This window comes from Protopterus annectens, chromosome 2.part0, assembly GCF_019279795.1.
Source record: "Protopterus annectens isolate FY-2018-M chromosome 2.part0, PAN1.0, whole genome shotgun sequence".
In the NCBI taxonomy this organism is placed as follows: Eukaryota; Metazoa; Chordata; order Ceratodontiformes; family Protopteridae; genus Protopterus; species Protopterus annectens.
In genome coordinates this window covers 191846935-191866043 of record NC_056728.1, presented here as the reverse complement: position 1 = coordinate 191866043, position 19109 = coordinate 191846935, and the positions used below count along the sequence as shown (strand labels likewise).

General features: G+C 39.5%; 1 protein-coding gene across 1 annotated transcript in view; it reads left to right on the top strand.

The window, feature by feature from the left end:
* EPB41L5 (erythrocyte membrane protein band 4.1 like 5) overlaps nucleotides 1–19109 on the top strand; it is a gene marked incomplete in the record, with an annotated part of 2576260 nt that overhangs the window by 2190554 nt on the left and 366597 nt on the right. Inside the window, 1 exon segment of the mRNA XM_044060661.1 lies at nucleotides 9672–9774. Within this exon segment, the coding sequence (XP_043916596.1) occupies nucleotides 9672–9774 (103 nt within the window).

The window sequence follows — 19109 nt, the reverse complement described above, 5'->3', positions numbered from 1 at the left end:
CCTCTGTACTAACCCTGACTAGCTTGCAATTTGCTCCTAGCACTCATTTATCATGCGTACAAATCTTTACTAAAACTTACTTTTCTGCGATCATGCTCAATTTGAACACCCTCTATTTGTAATTAATTGCTTATTGTTGCCACTGCAAAGAATATGCTAATGCTATTATTTTTCTCTAAGCTACATTTGTAACTCTGTTTATTAATGTTTATTAATATTTTCACTTGGAGCTTTTCTCCCCAGACCACTGCTAAAAATGGACATATATCCAATTGGACCAGCCCAGTCAACAAATATACAATAAAATAAAATTGGAGTTCTAAGAAAGACCAAAAGCCAGAACAAAACAGATGCTCGTAAAACCCTTGCACGGCAGAAAAAGTGCAAATCCACAAAACGAAGCCAGCAAGTATGGAAGGTGCAAAAAGCAATTTATTCAGCCCAGTGGAAAAATCCCCTGGGTAACAAAGGCAGACACATCAAAAAGTCCAGACCGGTTTCGGCTCAGCAGAGCCTTCTTCAGTGGATACAAACTGTTTACTGTTTGTATCCACTGAAGAAGGCTCTGCTGAGCCGAAACCGGTCTGGACTTTTTGATGTGTCTGCCTTTGTTACTCAGGGGATTTTTCCGCTGGGCTGAATAAATTGCTTTTTGCACCTTCCATACTTGCTGGCTTCGTTTTGTGGATTAATTCTAAGAAAGACCATTGTGTTTTGCTATGACTTTCATGGGAAATCCTTATCTTCTGTTGAGGCCCATTCTATTAGATCTGTTGCCTCCTTGGCGGCTTTCTTCAAAGGTCTAGATGCTCATTCCATTTTGGAAGCTGCTACTTGGTTTAGTCATATTGTCATATTTTTACAAAACATTACAAGCTAGACACTGTCTCCAAATCCAGGCAGGATTTGCTAAGGCAATTCTGCATGGATTTGTAGAAAATGCCTCTGCATTGTCTTCAGCCTTGCTGCAATCTTTTTGCCACATCCATCAATGCCAAATGCAGCAGCTGTTTCACCCTAGTCTCCCCACCAGGACGATCACCCAGAGATGCACTTGTTCATGATTGGCCCCCGGGACTTCTGTATGGCATTCCTCTGTTTCCTCTGATCCCCAAGGTTCCCATTTCTATGGCCCCATCTCCTGGAGGAGCCTTGGATCCTGGACCCAGCTCCGGACCTGCTGATGCATCAGTTGGGCACTTTCCATCCTTCTTACAGCCCTCTTGCTGACAGCTTGGTTCCAACACTTCCCGGTTTAGCCAGGCTTCCTGACATCTCCCCGGCCATACAACATATTCTCATCTTCTCTCACAAATCGTCTATGAGGAAACTGTATACTAATAAATGAAAACGGTTCTCTAGTTGGGCTGTCAACAATAATATTGATTCTTTTACTGCACCCATTTCAAAGATAGTAGAATTCCTGGCTGAAACGTTTAACCAAGGAGCAGCAACTATCCGAGTTCAGTAGGCTGCTATTTCCAACTTCCATGTGGGAGAAATGGGTTCTAATGTTACGTCCCACAGGCTATGCAAAGCTTTTCTGCGGGGGTACCATCCTTTTGAGATCCCCAATAAGAGAACCACTTCCTCCTTGGGATTTAAATTTAGTCCTAGCTGACTTGATTCTTCCTCCATTCGAACCAGCCAGTTCTTGTGCTCCAAAATTTTTGACTTGGAAAACTATTTTCTTGATCGCCATTACCTCAGCTAGGAGGGTATCAGAATTACAAGCCCTTTCCATTAATTCCCCTTATTTAATTTTCCACAAAGATATGGTTTCTCTCGGGATTAACCCTTCCTTTCTACCAAAAGTTTGCTCAGAGTTCAGTCTGAATCAGTCGATAGAACTACCACTGTTATTTCCGAACTCTGGCAACAAGGCAGATTATAAACTCCACCAATTGGATGTTCATAGACAATTACGTTTCTATTTGCACAGGACTCAGGAATTCAGACAATCTGAGCAATTGTTTGTATCCTTTGCAGAGATCAAAAAGGGAACTCCGGTATCAAAAGTGACTTTATCAAGATGGATTTTGGATACCATTACTTACGTCTACAACTCACAGAACAAACAACTACCAGGTAAAATTCGAGGACACTCAACCAGGGCTTTGTCTACCTCTACTGCCTTTCGAGTCAGACTGCCTTTAGACTCATTTTGTGCAGCAGTTACATGGGTTAATCCCCATACCTTCATTACTCATTACAAAGTAAATGTGACCTCCTGGAACAGGGCATCCTTGGGTTCCATGGTTCTGAAGAGTATAATCCATTGAGCCACCCAACAAGAAGGTGTTGAGGACGCTGTCCCAACCAACAAGAAGGAAGGCGAGATACGGGCAACATAACATAAAGAAGTTATGTACTTGCCATAATGTTCCATGTTTGTTGTCCTTGATCTCGCCTTCCTTCTTGCATACCACCCTCCTTCCCCCTCCTGGAGGATCGAGAGGAGTTATCCATCTTTGGCTATATAGGCCTTGATTCCCTTCCTGTCTTCTGAGTTGGATAGAATAAGAATTTCTACTTATGGCTTGGAGGTTTTTCTTATATACATATACATAAATATTTTGTTATATATGTCTATAGTTTATATGTCTTTACATTGTGGCCTAGTGTTATGGGTTATCACAAATGAGATCTGGGTAACTGGTGCTAGGCTTGATGGGATAGGGTCTAGCCTTGAGCCAGTGGAAGCTCTCGAGCTTTAGAATATGGCCGAGTTGGAGCTGAGGGTCGGCACCGAACCAACAAGAAGGAAGGCGAGATCAAGGACAACAAACATAGAAGATTATGGTAAGTGCATAACTTCTTTTTGCATTTTAGTACAGTTGTGGAACACGCTGAAGTTTTTGAAATATTGTAGTGTTATGTTTGACATTCTTTCCATGATTTTTCTCTTTCCTGCATTAGCATTCTACTCTTTTTTGGATAGTCAGATTGCATTATTTTGATGTTAGTCTCTTCCTTCTAGTAGGTGCAAGGCTATTTACAAAAAATGTATTGAATTAATTTACAGCATCATGCAAGGGAAGGCTTTTTAGGATGTTTCAGTTAATAGATGATAATTTCTGTGTTTAACTTGGACAGATTGCACATTGCTTATAAACATGCTGTTTAAGTGGACATGAGCTGTATGGTTCTATAGACTGGGCGATGATCACTGAGAGAGTCTGACATTGTACTTGTGGTGGTGAATTTCCTATGGTCTGATACAAGGATCCAGTTTAATAAAGAATTTGATGTCTTGTTATAATGTATGTTCATGCTATGTAGGGGAGTTAGAGTTTATGTCCAAATGATTGATATTGACATCATTCAGTATCCAATGTAGGATATCTTCTAGTGTAGCTGTATTCTCACCAGGAGGGATGTAAAGGACAGTAATGCATATTTGTTTATTTTTAAGAAAGTGTTGGGAATCTCTGCTACTTTTAATTTGGTATAGATTTCTTGTAGGGGAAATGTGGTAGTTGCTGAAAAATGTTAACACTGCTACTACCTTTCCTGTTTGTATGGTAATTACGGATGATGATGTAGCCGGGGGGCTGTACTTTTGGAGTTATTTATGCTGGGTTTAATCCAAGTTTCAGTTATAGTGAGAGTATCAGGCTTGTGTTGAGTAAATCCAGTCAATGTCATTCAGTAGTTTTGTTTTTTATGCTTGTAATGTTTATGGTGACAAAAGTTAGATTACTGGGGTTGAGGATTGATCATTGTAGGGTTAGAGTATTGTATGGAAGACAATTGCCTTGATCTTAGTTGTGATAGATGGAGCCAGGGTTAGAGTGAATGTTTCCTCTTAGGAGGATTTTTGTGTGTGTGTGTGTGTGTATATATATATATATATATATATCAGTGTATGTTTGGGGTAAGGGTGAAGGGCATCATTAAATTGGTGTGATGTGTGGAGAGTTTAGGGAGGAAGTATGGATAGGAGTTGGAGAGATGTTGAGAGCTATTATTGAATCATGAGATTCAAGGATGAGATTGCTCAGTAGGATGAGAATAGTGAACAGACTGAGAAGCAACATGATTAAGTAAAAGGATCTGTATTTTATTGCTAGTAGATAGTGGGGAAAAAGGAATCAAGAAGTTGCAGGGCTGTAGGATATTTAGTGGCGGCAGAGACTGAAAAGTGATAGAAGGTAGTAGGAAGGAAGGATGTGTTTTCTTTGTTGGAAGAGAGGTTATCCTAGTAGTTTCTGTTATGTTTCTGAAATGTAAGCAGTGGAGGGGTTTGAAAGGATATACAGCATGTGGATGTAGTTAAATTAGGAAGTAGTGAGGGTTTATTTGGAAAAGTAGAAGATGAAATGTAGAATAATAGTTGCTGTTGGGGAGAGGTCTGAATATGAATGGATGTAATGCAAAACAGTATGGAAGGGAGAAAGTTTGTTGGGAATGATGCTAAATATTAGATGAAAGTTGGGAAATAGGAAAACGCAAAAAGCAGTGTTTGTATGATAGTAATGTTGTTTGGGAAGTGTTAGGGGGGATGGGTGTCACAGGTGAACTGTGTGTTTGTGGGAAATGTAATGATAGAGTAAGAGGGGTGTCTGGGACATTTGTTGGTAGGGGAGTGAAGTGAAACTGAGCTTAGCAGGCTTCCACACCCTTAGATCAGTTATTACAGAGATCAATCAGTTTGTACTCCGTACAAAGCAGTTAACAAGGAAACACAAAGTAGAACAATTTTTCTTTCATTTACCTGAATGCAAAAATCAGAAAGCTGGGGAGACTAAGTAACTGGTCTATACAGTGTAATCTTTTGGTCAAGAGAAGGGACACTGGACAACTTAGCAAGTGGTCCTTGGAGCGTAAGGAATACTCTCTTGGGGGGATATCACAACCACTTTCTGGCACTGTGCACATATTTTACTAATTAAAGTTAATACACAGCAAGGCCTTTCATGTTAAACTTGTTTACATTGCAGAATGACTGTTCTCAGTGAAAACTTTTGAGAATTGAGCCTTTTGGTTGAGCTTCTGCAGTATCAGGTCAGGATTGGATGCAGTGAGCACAGGCTACTGCAAAATTACATAATTCTCAGTAAAAACGTTTGGGAGTTGGGTCTTGTGGCAGATCTCCTGCTGTATCTTGGTTAGAACTGAATGTAGTGACCACAGACTGTGCACTATGAAGGAAGATGGGTGAGTGAGTGGAAGCAGAGATTAAATATATTCCACATATATAAACCATATGTTCTATAGTGACCATCCTGAAACAGAGTTTAGTGGGTGTGTGTAATTGCCATAACAGAAGCTTCTTAATCCATTTCCCTCATATGTAAAACAAGCCATAGGGAAGGTACCCTCGGTTAGCTGTCGTACAAATTTGGTTAGGCAGCGTAACAAAAATCTTGCTAAATGCATTAAATCACTTAATGCTTAAATATAAATTTATCCAATTAGGTAATCTTGAGCTTAAATTTTGTAATCTAGAATGAACACACTACTTGCCTGTTATTTCTTGACAGGGAATTGAGATGAGATTGTCTAATACATATGGCAAGAAAGTATATGCCACCTTATCATTCACAGTTATGGTGATTCCAAGATGTTCTACACTCTAAAGAGCAGATTGTTTGAGCTCTCTCTGTGAAAAAGTTGGAGAGATGTTAAAAATAAATCCCAGTAAAATTAACAGTTTGGATAAAACTGAGTTACTTGCTAGTCACCATACTGCGTGAATGTCAGCAAAGAACAGCTCTGGAGAAAGTAAGAGAAACCATCAATTAGGAAAGGAGGAGAAGAGGAAAAAACTTTGGTTGGGAAGAGGCCTGTAGCTTTTTCAGCAAAAGACAGTTCAGGTTTCAGCTTTTGTACAGAAGATGGCTTCCAGTAATTTAGAGAAAAAAATAAATGTATTCAGAGGTGCTTAAAATAAATGACGTGTACAGTCAAATGACAAAAGGATGAAAGAAGAGAAAAAAATAAAGTAGCTGTTCAGATAAGTTGTTGATACAAAAATCAGAGACTAAAATGAGTTACGCTGAATGTATGAGAGTTATGAAGAACTATTTTAGTAAATAGTGGAGTTAAAAGACGGAGCATGTAGAGAAAACTTGAGTGTTTTTGCTGTACCAGATAAAGTGGAAGCAATAGACTGCATTATTTTTTTTTTATATAAAAGTACAGATAAGCAACTGGTCTGGTATCCCATATTTGGAATTTTAATTGAAAAGGCATACTATGTGTGCTCTGAATCTGGTCATGAGAAAGAAGACAAGACCTAGAGTAGTGAAGATGTAATCATTCCAGCAGAAAGAGCTGCTCCTGACAGATTTGGGGCAGAAAGGAAAAGACTTAGTTGGAAACGGGGAAAAAAATTATTCGCTGACACTAAGCAGTTCAGGAACTTGTTTATCACTGCAGTAAAGGTATGTCAAGAGGCAGGTGTCAACCGCATCAAGCTGTTTTTAGAACATTTCTCTGGATGAGCAGTTATTTTTTGGATGTAGAGCAGGCAAAGGAGGAAATAAAAATGTTTACCAAGAATGAGTGAGTCAGCAAGCTGAAGGGCGTTCAGCTTCTCATTCTTCTGACAATATCAAAGTCCGCAGAAAGAATATGCAAGTGGAACATTTTCCATTATTGCAAAGGAAAAGGATTGAGCAACAGAGATAAAGGAGCGGACTAGAAAAATCGATAATCAGACTGAATGAGGAAGAAGACCAGCAGTAATGTGAAAGTCAGAAGTAAAGGGGATAATTGTAAAGTGTTATCTCCATAACTTGCAATTTGAGCATGCAAATAATTCAAGAAGTGGCTAAAACTTTTCTAACTGTCATATTCGTGTGAGGACTCTAAAGCACAGTTCCCACTTTGCCACTAATGTTTTAGAAAGACAGTGGTAGGACTGAAGATAAAACCGTATGTTATAAGAAAAGTTTTTATTCTTAGTAAAATGTATATAATGCTTTTAAGTAAACTGCATTTTTATATTGTATATGTATAGTTTGCCAGAGGTATTCTTGATGTGAGATGGAGAGGGAAGTTTTCATCAGTGACTTTTTATGTTGGTGAAAATATATTTGTCTTGACTGATTTACCCTAGGCATATACTCTAACAAGATAGACTGGGTATAAGTAATATGACTGATATTGTGCAGAAAAGAGAATGTGTAAAATTATACTGAGCATGTAATGTGTATTAAAATATATTAATTTCCCTGTTTTATCCAAGTGGAAGTATAGAGTAATGTTCTCAACTTTCCATATGTATACTGTGGTTTGTCTACAGGTGCTGATAGTTAATCCAAAATTGACAAAGTATGTTCTAAGGCATTGCATAGGAGATATGCTGATTGTTATTAAAAGGGATCTGTCAGCAGTTTGGGAAAAAGTAATGAAAGATTGATATAAAGTGAAGTGAATGCCTTTGCAGGTGGTTGTATAAATATTTAGTTTACTTATGTGCTTCATTTAGTTTGTTTTAGTGGTAACCATTGCACTTCTTTCTTAAGGTTAAACATGCAAGTTTTTCATATGTGGCTGGCAAATACACACAAATTGTGCATCTGCAAAAAGGAACACGGGCTGTAGCATGTGCTTTCAGCATGATTAATCCCAACTTTAAACAGATAAAACCTGTAGTGGCAAGCTTCTGTATATGGAGGAGAAACTTTTTGGAAAGAGTATATAGCTCTGTGTTCTTGTTTGTGAGAGGGCTTCAAAATGTAAGGTTCTTGTCTCCCAAAGTGTTTTTATTTGAAGCAAAAAGTCTGGGAAAATGTGACATAGGTTCAAACAGACTTGAAATGCAGTGACTGCATACAAGTTCAACCTGCCAAGCATTAATGCGAGTGTGTACATTTCAAGCTGGAAATGTACTCAAAAGAACGGTCTTGCAGAATATTTGAAAGTAATAGTCTTTCAGGAATGACTGCCTCATTATTTTTAATGTGGAATATCAACGGTATTGCAGTTGAAGACAAAAATTGGAGTACTGATTTGTGTTAAGCAGTTTGGGGTGCAAGTAGCAGTGCTAAAATAGACACATTTGGAATTGAGATGAGTATGCATATTTGGCAAAGAAAGGACTTCAGAATGTATATTCAGTAAAGTATCGGAGAAAGGAAAAGGGGTAATACTGATTGCAAAAGGGTTTGTAATAGTGGTAGAAAAGAAGAGGAAAGGTAGAGTATTTGGAATATGGAACTGGTGAATTTACTAGCTGGACTTCACCAAAGTACAAAAAGTGTGTGCATTGAATAGAAATTCAATTTAATAGGAGGAAGGGTATTTGAAAGCTTTGAAATATCCAATAACTCTTTTGGATCATCTAATTTTTCCACCATTCTCCCTCATAAGACCCACCGTTGTCATAGCTTAAACAATTAAACTGGCTTGAATGCACAACTACTTAACTTATTCACAACTAAATACAGCACACAAACTCAATCATCCAGAAAAATGCCCTGCACTACACAACGTATTACTGACTTCTGCTCTTGTAACAAATTCTTATTACTTACAAATAAGTCAAATGATGTTGCAGGAGACTGGCTCTAATCTCAGTGTATTGCTAAACTCTGGAATAGTATCCCCACATGAATAAAGCTGTCCGACAAACTCAGTAGATTTAAACCTCTGTTTAAACAACAACAAGGGTACCAGAGGTTTGGGATGCATGACTAAACTTAGAGGCCCTAGCTGTCATTAGCCTAGTACACATCTATGAACCTAAGAGCTGCATGATCCTGTTAAAATCTGTAAGTCATTTCTGGAAATGGCTTTATGAAAGGAAAGAGCAACCAGTATTCTTTATTGTCCTGAGATGTCGGAGTAGAATACAGACTGGTCTGTTCATTTTAAAATCAGTTTTTTTTCTGACAAATCATTTATAATTGTAGTCACTAGATACACTAAATGTAATTTAGTATTCTGTATAGTATTGTATTTTGTATAATATACAAATGCATACATAGAGCAATAAAGGAGGAAGGCAGTGAGAATATAACGGTTAGTGAGGCTCATCCCCCCCCCAAAAAAAAAAAAAAAAAAGAGTAAGAGCTGCAGTGTGAGCCACCACCCACAAACTTAAGGGTTACATGTAATGCCAATGAGGTGACAGGCACAGACAATGTATTATGACAGACTTGCTCCATGGTAGTGGAAAATGTCTGTTCCTCCAAGATACAGAAATCTGATCTGTCCACAGCTTTCAATAAGGCAAGTAGTTTAGAGGACTGGTGAATTTTCTTTGTAAGGAATTTAAAAGAACAGTGTGCTGGAGTGTTAAATGTTAACAGTTGGGGATACTAATAAAGTTTAATCACTTTGGCTCTTTTATTAGTGTGTTTCACGTTTCAGATTCTCTCTCCAATTTTGCAGGGAAAGGCAAAATTAATGATTGTATATTGTTTATGGGCTGTCATGATGTTTTGAGTAACCACCTCCTGAAAGATCGTTGATTGAAGCAGTAATCTCTTTTCTGCCCTTTTTCTAGACTTTAGGTTTAAATTACAGAACTAATGGAGGTACTTCAGTTATATTTAAGGCTACTATATTTAATTAGAAGATTTTAAGATTAAAAAAAGCTACTTCCTTTTGAAGGACTTGAACTCTAAAGCTGTAGAAAAAGCCTGTGCATTTATGTTCACTGCTGTGGTATTCTTACTCTGTGACTGTTTTAATTTCATTTTCTTTTTTCCTTCTAGCAGTGTAGTGGATATGAAAACTCACCATGTTGATGTTCCAGTGATATCTACTAGCCTAAGCCTAAACAGCACAGAAGTAAACAAGGATATCCCCTTTACAGTGGTACTGTTTCTCTTTTATGTTTAAACTATTTCTCCTCATTAGTGTGTTTGTTTGTATTTGCTAACTAGGAAGTTCAACATGACATAACCTGTTTTCAGTAGAAGTGCTGGGTGAGTTCCCACGTAGTTATATAGACAGTTGGCTTTTTGTGGGTTTGAAAGTTTAGGGATTCAAGTCGCTGCCTGGTTCCTATTTTGTTTACTTAAAAAGTTTCCCCCAAAATGTAGTAGTTCGTTTTTGTCTCACTTTTCTGGTAGTTCATTAGGATGTTGGCATAATGTATTACTTACAGGTTTTGGTATAGTGAACTGCCCTATTTGAGGCTACTGCCCTTTCTTGGCAAGTTGTGTTCCCTGTTAACATTTTTATTTTTATGCTTTTTTGGAAGCACACTCTTGAGCTTTTAAACAGTGTAGCCTAACAGAGGCTGTCTGCTTTCTTTTTTATCCAAAGTTTTTTTTTTCAAAGGATCTTAGGAAGTTACTAGGCTTTGCCCCGAGGCCCTTGCAAGCCTAGCCAAGAATTTGGCACATGTTCCAACAAGTTAGCACCTGATGCCCCTGTCCAGCAGGGACACAGGTTGAATCCCAAGTGTGTATTTTCTGTTCCCCATCTAGTTATCCAGGTTGCTCTTAAAAAGGGTTAATGAGATACTCGGCTCGACGTGGAGAGGAAGTCTGCTCCACAGAAGGGCGAGTCTCTGAGAGACAAATCTGTCCCGCCAACAAGTCCTATTGACATCACAGACCAGGTTGAGGTCACGCATTTGAGTTACTAAAGTGGAGCTTGACTTCTAGATATGCAGCAGTCCCAACAAGGTAGGGTCTGAGATTGTTGTGTATGCCAGACAGAGGTCACCTCTGAGGAGTCTGTATAAGACTGAGTAGAGGGACAGGGCTTTTAGCTTGTCTGTGTAGGGTAGATATTTAAAGCACTGGATTCTCCTGCTAAGGAACCTCTCTGGTCTCTCCAGCTACTGCATGTGCTTTGTGAGGTGCATGCCGAAAGGGGCATTGTACTCAATAATGGGTCTTATAAGGGAAGAATACAGGGATGTTATGACCTCCTTATCCTTGGATGAGATACCCTTACTAATGAGGTGGGCCCTGTAGAAAGCTTTCCATACAACGGAGGCAATATGGTGGTCAAAAGTCAGTTTGCTATCAGCCTGGGTGCCTAAGTCCCTCACAACTGATTGTGTGATTAGGACCTTGCTATTAATGGGATAATTTGTGGGGACATCACTCTCCACAAAGGGCGTGATGATGCATTTTTTGGCATTCAGTTTGAGGCCATGTTTCCGGGACCAGTCATTTGTTTGGGTGAGACCCTCTTGGAGGACGTCCACATTACTAGGGGAATTCATGACAACACCCAACTTGCAGTCATCTGCAAACTTGATCAGCCATAGCCCACTGGTTTTGGATTGCCCCTCAGAAAAGTATATCCCAAACAACAGAGGTCCCAAGACCAATCCCTTGGGTACATCGCTCTTTACAGAGCTGCTACTTGATGTGGTTTCCCCTATTTTGACTAGGTGGGTTCTATCAGTGAGACAGTTTGCTACCCATCTGATAAATGGATTGATACCTAGTTGAGAGATTTAATATATTATACCAGAGTGGGGAATAGTATCGAAAGGTCAAGGTAGGTGGTGTGCACTGTCTTCCCCTCATCTATGGCTTTGGTGACTGTCTCAAAGAAGTTGACCAGATTTAACAGGTATGGCCTCCTTTTGACGAAACCAAACTGTGTGGGATTGAATGTTTGGAGGTTGCCAATGTCATTGTTAATGAGGTCCATTATAATCCATTCCATGGCCTTGCAGATCAGGCTAGTTAGGCTGAGGGGTCTATAATTTCCTGGATCAGTGGATGCTCCACCTTTGTGCAGAGGGATGACAGTGGCTGCCTTCCACTCAGCTGGGATAAAGCCAGTACTCAGGCTTTGGTTGAATAGGGTAGCTAATGGTGCTGCAAGTTCCTGCATGAGTTCATGTAGGATGCAGCCTGGGATGTTATCAGGTCCCATGGAGGCTGTAATTTTTACCTTTGAGTGGACAGTCCTGGGGATGTCCTGATTTACTGATGGAGGAGCAGAGGGATGACATTTTCACTGAAACTGTCTGCCAGCAGGTTGACTATATCTATGACGTTTGTGTATGTGGTGTCCTTGACCACCAGTTTTGAGCAGATTGTGGACATATGTGAGGAAGGCCTTATGATTGTCTTTAGTAGATGTGGCCAGTTTGGACTCAGAATTTGCTTTGAAGGATTTCACTGTTGCCGTTTGCTTGTTCAGGTTAAGGAGAAGTTGCTTCCACTTAGGCACCTGCTCCTTCTTGGTCCTTGACATCAATTTTTGCCTTTTATTATAGACTTTATTTATTGCAGATGTCCACCTGATAGGTTTACTCTTCCTTGAGGAGGAGGATTTTGTCTTGCCTGGTATTTTTGATTCCATGAAGCTATATAAATGATTGTATAGTGCTTTGGTGTAGGTTTGGACATATGTGCCAGTACCTGTGGAGAGGGAGGGAGCTGTGAAGCTGTTTATACCTACCCTCAGGAGGTTGTAATCTGCTTTGGAGAAGATGTTTTTTTATTTGATCCTAGCTAGGGGGGTGTCCGGGGAGATAGTGACTTCAAAAGTGACAGCTTTGTGGTTGGATCTTACCAGTGAGGATGACACTGTAGGAATGCTGCAGTGGGTATTCCTGTTGGTTAATACAAAGTCCAAGATGTTATCACCTCTTGTGGGGTGTCGACCAGCTGGTCATATGGTCATAGGCATTTGCATTGACAAAAATCAAGGCATCTTTGGGCATGTGTGTTTTGGCATGAGTAGTGCTTCCAGTCTGTGGTTGGATAGTTAGTTGCCTAGGATCAGGGTAAAGGGTTAAGTCTTGATAGATTTGAAGAGGTCCAGATAGGTAGAGTGGGCATCTTGAGTCAAAGTTGGGGGTCTGTAGCTGGCTATGATTTGAATAGGGGTGCTAACAGTTAATTGCACCTGCATTGCCTCCTGTGCGTCATGCTGTTTGACCAGCGTAGAGGTGTGTATGCCTTTAATATATATTACAACTCCACCTCCTTTTGCTTTGCTGCCCACGGTTTGGAGCCTGAATGTATGATAGGATGAGCAACCTGGCATGGCTGAAGTGCTGCCCGCAGCTTTAAATATACATACATACAAATATTTCAAACATGCACATTAATGCCCTTCTAGCTTGCCAGTGTACCAAAACACTTGTTCCCATAATAAGTGTCTAGGCTGTTCTTAAAAATATCTAAACTAGTGCTTGCTTTAATGTAATTTGGTACTTTGTTTCATGCATCAGTTATTCTGTCAGAGAACCAATTAGTACACTTCTCTTCCTATAGAATCTTCTACATAGGTTGTCTGATAATTCTCTAATACGTTTTGATAAAACCAAACATTCCCAGAGGTAGTTGTCTCTAAAGGTCCTGTATACCTGAATAAGATCTCCTCTTAGATATCTGTAAGAGACACACTGTACAAGTTCAGATATTATTTTTACTCTTTCATAATAAGTTAAATTTTTACATCCATGGGTGCTCTTGGTGTATTTCTGCTGTACTGTTTCGAGTTTACTCATGCTTGTTTTCTTATAGGGTTTCCATGTTGTTATTCCATACTCAAGTTTGGGTCTAATGTAACTAACAAACAATGACGTCGTCATTTTTGATTTCCCAGACTTTATAAATCTTTTTATACAATCTATAGTTTATAACTGTCATTAACCAATTGGTTGATATAATTAGAAAAACTCATAGCTGAATCTAACCATATTCCCAGGTCCTTAAATGAGTCTACAGTTTCAATCACTGTGTGATGCATTAAATATTTACCTTTCAATTTGTGTCTCCCAAATCTCATATGCTTAGTTTTTTATGCATTTATCAGCATATTATTCTCCTGTGTCCAAATGGTCAATTTAGTCAATTTTTTTTTTTTTTTGCAGACATTCCTTATCTGTTACACGTAATCAGTTTACCCAATTTAAGGTTGTCTGCATATAGACTGTAGAACACCCAAGATGAAAAAGTTAAGTCTGAAAGATACAATCTAAACAAGTAAGAGCCCTGTGGGGCACCCTGACTGTAACCAAGGATTTTGCCTGTCCAGTTGCTGTATGATACTTGTCATATCCTGTCTGTAAGCCTTGCAGCTATCCATCTTATCAAGAGTGCATCAATACCTAGTTGTACTAATTTATTTATCAGTGTTTTTTGTAAGCCTATATCAAATACTGAAGTTAAATCTACATAAATTACATCATAGCACAGTTTTTCATTCTTGGCTGTTATTATATTGTTATAGAAGATCATGTTACAGGTGGTAATAGATCTATTTTCAACATATGACCAAGTTCGCAGACTACTGCAAACAGGGGACCATAATTGACTCTCCGGCTGATACAGACATCCTTCAGAAGGGTCTCACTGAGACAGATACCTAGTGTCAAAATCATGGCCTCAGGCTAAATGCCAAAAAGTGCATAGTCATCCCCTTTCGAAAAAACAAAGTACCCGCAAACTACCACATATGTGGTAGTCCCCTAAATGCAGAAAATGTAATAAGGGATCTGGGGACCCAGGTAGATAGTAAAAAAAAAAAAAAAAAATCAAATCCCTGAGAGCCACACTCTAAGGATCTAAACCTCACCATAGCAATAAATAGGATTTACTGGAGGGATAGATTCCTGTCCCAGAGACTCCCAATGCTTTGGAACAGGATTCCAGTATACATTAGGCATAGCCACTCACTAACACTCTTCAAGAGAAACCTTGACGAGTGGATGGGAAACGAAAACTTTACCCCGGGGATCACTGCAGTGGCTCTGCTGGACAGAGGCATAGGGAACTAATGGCTCTGCTGGACAGAGGCACAGGGAACTAATCTAAGGGGGCGGCGAAAGCCAACACATTTTGGCTAGGCTTACAGATGCCCTCGGGCAGATAGCCTAGTACTTACCTATGAACCTATATGTATGCTGATGTATGGTTTCAAGTCCAACCTCTCCACTTCTTACAATAACTTATCCAATATGACCTTCTCCATTATTTTTCCACAACATGAAAGTAGACTTAAGGGTCTGTATGACTCTGGGTTTGTCCTACTTCCATTTCACTTAAAGATGGGTTTAATAAGCACATGTCTTCAATCTAGAGGAATCTCCCCATATTTATATGACTTGGTGAATAATAGATATAACGGTACCATAAGTTCCTGCTGAAGTGTTCTCAGGTCATTGTTACTAATTCCGTCTCCTCCCTGTGCTTTGTTTGGATCCAATTTGTGCAGTTCTTTTTCAATCTAAGCTGTTTTGATTCCAGTATCTGCGGTTGCTTGGATGTCACTAGGACAACTTATCACCCCCTTTTGTGGAGCCAGACTGTTTTCATAAGATTTTGTAAATATATCTCTAATCTGTTGTCTGAGAATGCATTTTAGAATCTGCACACAGTTTATCAATTTGTGTGTATTTACTCTCTCCACATCTTGTGTATCTATAAAAGGTTTCCTATTATGCTCAATATCTTTATATAAATTTTTTGTAAGCCGCGGTGGTGTGGCAGTAGCGCTGTCACCTCACAGCAAGAGGTTCTCCCATTCGATTCTTGGCTGGAGCACCTTTTGTGTGGAGTCTGCATGTCCTCCCTGCGGTCGAGTGGCGTTCGAAAGACATGTGTGAATGGGCCTGCCTTTGTTGAAGGATGGGTGTCGGGCTGGCACCTCAGCACCATAAAAATCTACTGCCAATCATTAGCGGACAGGAGTACCGCTGTGGCGACCCCTAAGCGGGAAAAGCCGAAAGAAGAAGACAACAACATCTTTATATAAATTCTTAATCTTGTCTCTCACTATACATAATCTGTTTGTCCAACTTGTTTATTTCAGTTTTCAAAGTTTTAGTTCGACTTCTCTTCCATTTCTTATATTTTTTGTCTCACCTTAATCCGTTATCTTGTTCTTATGGAAGTATATCCCCCTGATGTATGCCTAGATCCTGATGTTAAACAGGTTTTTTGATGTTTTTGCACTCGAACAATTTCTGTTTTAAAACTTTCCACATTCCATCTGCAGTTTTTCCACTGAATACCTCACTCCAGTTAGTTTTGCATAGTGACTGTTTTGCTTCCATATAATGTGTAATTAACCTTCTGTCCATTGGCTTAGATTTCAGTTTGGCAGAGTTATTTAGCAACAAATTAACCTTTACAACCCCATGCTCATGGCACATCAATGGTGGTAAAACTTGACTTGAAGTGTCAGTAATTGCTTAGGGAGCACAAACAGTGTCTAGTATGTTCCGTCCCCCTGATAGGTTTTTACAATCTGAAACAATTGTTGTTCCTGACTATACGTTGTGAATAATTTCTATACTAACGTTTTTGAATCAGTATTATTCCAGTCTGTTTCTGGTAAATTTAAGTCCCCAGCTAATATTATTCTTCCCTCCTCTGTTTCATGCAAGAAATGTATGAATTCCTCTAGGTCATCTGCACTTGACTTTGGTGGTCTTATACACTTCAACAATTGTTATATGTTCCAGGGTGGTCTTTGTCAGTTACACAGTATAGTACTGGTGTTATCACTTAACATGTTATAATCACAGGTCTCATAACTGTCTTTAATCTCTGTCATAACGCCTCCATCTGATGTTTTGTTAGAATGTCTGTTACAGTAGAAACACCCTGACAGAACTGGTTTCCAGTCATTGTTCTTTAACCATGTTTCACTAACAATAACATCAATCGTGTGGGAACAGAACAAATTTTCCAATAAAAAGACTTGCTTATTAATGCTGCTAGCATTAACCATCAGAGATGCATCAAATGATGCCGTGAACTGTTAAATTTTCATCCTGCAAAAATCCTGCCTAGTGTTCGTCAAATATTGCAAAATATCTTCTGCAAAAATTCTCTTCCCTGATCTTGGCAAATACACGCCATCCTGCCTGAACACGTGGTATTTACTAAAATATCTTTTCATTCACAGTAATCTTACTATCCTTTCTGTAGGTGATTTGTGAAAAATACGTCCTAACATCAGTACAAGCTATAATATCTAAGTGGGCTGTCATTTCCCTACTAATAGTCAGAGAATCCTTGTGGATGACACCATTTGTACCGAAATTAATAAAAATGGATCCGTACTTCTTTACATTAAGGTGCCCGCAGTAGTGGTGCTGCGGTAGCGTTGTCACCTCACAGCAAGACGTCCTGTTCGATTCTCAGCTAGATCGTCTCCTGTGTGGAGGCATGCGTGAATGGGCGGTCCTTCGTTGAAGGTTGTGCATCAGGGCTGGTAACACGGCACGTAAAAATCCACTACCAAGCATTAGCGGACCGGAGTTCCGCTGTGGCGACCCCTAACGGGAATAAGCCGAAAGACACAACAACAACTTCTTTACATTAAGGTATTCCAAGGCTTGTCTCAGATCTTCTGTTTTTGCTTCTGGCAAGCATAACCCTATTCTTTTGTTCATTACCTTCTCTACAGATGAAAGTATCAGTTTCTCTAATAAATGGATATCCAATTATGAGAATATCTTTGCTTGCCAGCTCTGAAGAATCTCCAGCTTCTAATACAGTAATATCTGCTCTATCAGTTAAGAAGGATAGATCTTCATCACTATTAGTCTTATTAATCCCACTGTTTTCATTGTGTATTAAATTCTCATCCAGCTGGTATTGTAAATCCGCAGCTTGACATGTCTGTCTTTCTCTTCTTTTTTCTTACAGTAATGTTTTTCAATCCTTCCACTGTGTTGATGTCTTCCTTTTCACCTGCCCCTTGCCTCTTTTTTTCTTCCTTCTCTTTTGGAAAACTGATGCCTTTTTTCTGTAGACTGAAGGTTTTCAGATAGAAAAATATTATCATCCCCTGTAACCTGTGTGTTACATAACAAAGCAGTGTCCTTTTTAGTATGTATTCTCTTTCCTTTACAGTCATTAATAAGTTTCTTTTTCTTCCTTATTTGTTGTGAACGTCTTCCTTTCTTTTTTTGTTTCCTTCTAAACAATCTGGATCCTTAGATTGCTGAATACTTGCATCCAGAATTCCAAAGTTGTCAAGGGCATCGTCTTGTTTCATAGGGGTTGAATGATCTTGGCAGACAATAGCTTTGAACCAGGTTTCTGTGAATGCACGAATGTCAGCATCTTCCAGGGTTAAGAATGCTTGCATTGAGTGCACTTTCATGTGTAGACTCCAAGCATTTAGCAGCATGACCTTTAATTTGCGTTTTGATGAAATTTTCATGTTAGTAGTTTCGACCTCATGACATTGCCTAAAAACTTCACTATGGGGAGGCAAGAGCCTCTCCCAGAAGCCTGAAGCCCAAGAGAGACAGATGTAGGCCATCTCTGGCAAAGCATCATGGTCTGTCAATCATGTCTTCCCAAGCGGTCAGATACCGGATCCCCTTGAAATGACACCAAAAACTAAGCCAATTGTTAGTCAATCATTTTTTGTTTGTATTGAGACATCATTCTGGGTGACGGTAGAATGCTGCTTAATGCTAGGAACATACTTGCCTGGCACACACATTCAGTTAACTCGATCATGTGTGTCTGTTCTTGTAGTCCAGGGAGGTATGTCTCAAGTCATTCACGCCAACATAGACTATGACAGAGCCTTAACAGTACCTTCATGGGTGATATGATGGGTTCTGGCACCTGACAAACAACTAACAGTGACTTTCTCCTTATCCAGCCTGGTGTGGGGCACAACTGTGTGTCTCACAACGAAGTCTCCTATGACTAATATGTTGGGTTTTCGTTTAGGCATTAGTGGTTGTGAGTCAAAAGTGTGTTGACTGTGTGGTGGGCAGTGGAGTTCGCATGTGTTTTTGCCTCGGAGGTCTCTCTTGTTTGGGTAGGTTTTTGTTGAGGACTTCCGCAAATGTGTGGGTGTGTGTTGTGTAGATGTGGGTAGTGTTTGAGGTGTGGTGTTTGTGTTGACAATCTGCTCAGCGCCAGATATACTGGCTTGGGAGAGCACATTGATTCTAGGTTCTTAATGTAATTGCATCTCTCGTAAATTATGTTCCTAGGTGGTAGTAGTAGAGGGTTGCCCGTGTACATGAGGCAGTTACTACACTGTCTCTCAGGATGCCCATATCAACCAGACTGGCAGGAGAAACTGTAGGAAATTGTCATCCATGTTTGTCAGTAAATTAGCTCACAATCACAACAGTAAAAAATGGCTCAAATAAAGCAGCAATTCAGTGGAGTACTGTCATTGATTTAATCAGGCTACCAACAAGCAGTATCAAAGGCAGCAAACTAAATGTAGTTGAACAC